This window comes from Pterocles gutturalis, unplaced genomic scaffold (genome assembly GCF_000699245.1).
Source record: "Pterocles gutturalis isolate BGI_N339 unplaced genomic scaffold, ASM69924v1 scaffold30680, whole genome shotgun sequence".
In the NCBI taxonomy this organism is placed as follows: Eukaryota; Metazoa; Chordata; class Aves; order Pterocliformes; family Pteroclidae; genus Pterocles; species Pterocles gutturalis.
The window spans coordinates 4,921-7,244 of NW_010139263.1; the positions used below are offsets into that span (position 1 = coordinate 4,921).

General features: G+C 57.9%; 1 protein-coding gene across 1 annotated transcript in view; it reads right to left on the reverse strand.

The window, feature by feature from the left end:
• Positions 1–1,742, reverse strand: part of SNX27 (sorting nexin family member 27) — a gene marked incomplete at both ends in the record, with an annotated part of 5,979 nt that extends 4,237 nt beyond the window's left edge. The window contains 2 exons of the mRNA XM_010083297.1: positions 585–649; positions 1,550–1,742. Of these exons, the coding sequence (XP_010081599.1) occupies positions 585–649; positions 1,550–1,742 (258 nt within the window). The remainder of the gene's footprint in view (positions 1–584; positions 650–1,549) is intronic.
• Between the last annotated feature and the right edge of the window lie 582 nt (positions 1,743–2,324).

The window sequence follows — 2,324 nt, forward strand, 5'->3', positions numbered from 1 at the left end:
AAGCCTCATGAATCCCCCTCCAGCCTCCGCCAGAGAAATTCTGAGAGAAGGAAGGTGTGAGCTCTGCAGCGAGAGAGGAAGCTGAGCAAACCGCTCCAGACCACGATGGGGGAGGATTTTCCACCCAGGGGTTTGCCAGCGAAGAGCGAAAGCTCCAGGACACGGCAGCGACAGCCGCAGGGCAAACAGCAGCTCACGGCAGCTGAAATTTTGGGAGGAGCGAGTCCGACGGTATGCGGAGAGCCTGGCCAAAGGCTGATGGATACAACAGCTCACAAATGCAGAGCTGCCCGGGCTGCCACCAGCACGGAAACCAGCAGGAAAGTCAGCAAAAGTGTTTTTTCTGCTCAGTCTCCCCTTGCAGAGAAGCCTCGCGGCTGGTTCTGCTCTGTGCACGCCTCCGGGCATGGCAGTGATGGAGAAAAATTTCCAATGTGCGAGAACAGCAAACTGCAGCTTGATTTTGTGTTCAGCCAACGGAGGCTCCGGCAGGGAAGGTCTCTGCTCTCCGAGCTGGTTTCACCGAGCGTTTACAGCCCCTGTGACTCACGGCAGAGCTCCAGCGCCGCCGCCGGCGTGCCTACCTCGTCCGACTCCGAGAGGAACTCCTGCATGATGTCACTCTCCCCGATGACGCGGATGGAGCACACTGCGGGACAGAGAGCGCGGGTTAGCGGGGTGCTCGGGGAAACGGGGAGCTCCCAGGAACAGGGAAATAACGAGCGTCTGTTCTGCAGGCGGCGTGGGACAAGGGTGGGATCTCCAGCCTGGAAAAACCGTCTCAAAGCACGGGGCTGTATCAGGTGTCCTGGCACGAGGAGCGATCCAGCCTGAACCCCCTGCGGCAGCGAGCGAACGGCGGAGTTGAGTCACTCGCTGAGATATTCCCCACGGGGAAAATCCAGCCGCAGGCACGCAGCCAGCGGGAGGTTTAGGCTCCACTTAACAGTGAGCAAGAATTTCATAAAGAGTACCTTTACGTCTAAAAAAAAAAAAATACATAGTTGGTCCAGAGGGACTGGAACTATTGGGCAATTTGGGCCAAGTTCAGCAAAGAACATGGACCCGAATTGTATCGTGTTGCCTCCAAGATGCCCCCAGTCTGTGCCTTCCTCCAGCAGCTGGTAACAAGGATGAAGACGAACGAGCCGGGCAAGGCAGGGACGGGGAAAACCTGACCCACGTCCATCTTATGGGACGAGGGGGCTTCACTCCCAGGGGCTGGGTAAGGGAAGAGGCCGTTAACCCACGCAGATTAATTGAGCTGCTTCCAGGAAACCAAGAAAACAAGGAGGAACGAGGGGTCATCGCTCCCCAAATCCCACCTGCCGCCTCCCCGCTGCAAAACGGGGGGTCAGAGCTTTTAGCCTGGCACTTGGATACAGAGAGAAGGTTTTGCACCCCATCATCTAAACTCAACCACAGGCATCGCAGTTCTGATTAAAACAGACTGGAGTGCACAGCCACGAGCAGGCTCATGGGAGGATGTACCCCGAGGATTTGTTTCCCCGCTTGCGAGGACGGTGGTGTCCAGCTCCCAGCTCCGTACCTTTCTCCAGATATTCCTCTAGCCCTCGCCGCCGGGCGTCCAGCTGCTGCTCCGACAAAGAGAACGGCCACTTCCCCGGGAGACGGGGAAAAGTGAAGTTGGCAAATTCCCGTTTCAGGTTCTGGTGCAGGATGGCGAACTCCCGGTACCGCTTGGAGCAGAGCTGCCGGCCCGCCATGTAAACGTTGTAGACCTGCAGGGAGGAGAAGAGAGAGGCTCAGTGGGGTGAGAAAAACTTTTCCAAACCCAAACCAGCACAGCTCTGCCTTCCCGGACCGAAGACGAAATGAGGAGGGTTTGAGCTAGAATGAGAAACAAGTGTGAAGTGTTAAATACGCTGCTGCCGATCCCTGGAGCTGGAGGATGTCCCAACTGCCACCTCCAGGCGACAGCAGCGGGATCAGCACAAGTTCAGGGCGCTAAAAGGAGAGAAAAACCACCCAAACCCTTTCTGAAAGGCGTCAAGCCCCGATGCAGCCGTCACGGCACGCGCCTGGACCATCTCCCACACACAAGAGAGTCCTCGCGATGCCCCACGCCCCAGCAGACCGATGCCATGGTGATCCCACGCCGCCTGCATCGGCTGTTTGCAGCAACAAGACCCTCGTCACCTTCCAGGTGTGTCTGAAGCTGCCGCTGAATTTCCAGCTGGTCGCACAATCGAGCCTCGCGTTGCAGCCAAAGCCCCAAAGCTCTGGATTCAGGTTTGCGGCTCCTTCCCCCCGACACAGAGGGGTCCCAAACCGAGCGGGAGGCGTGGACACGGTCCCCGGCA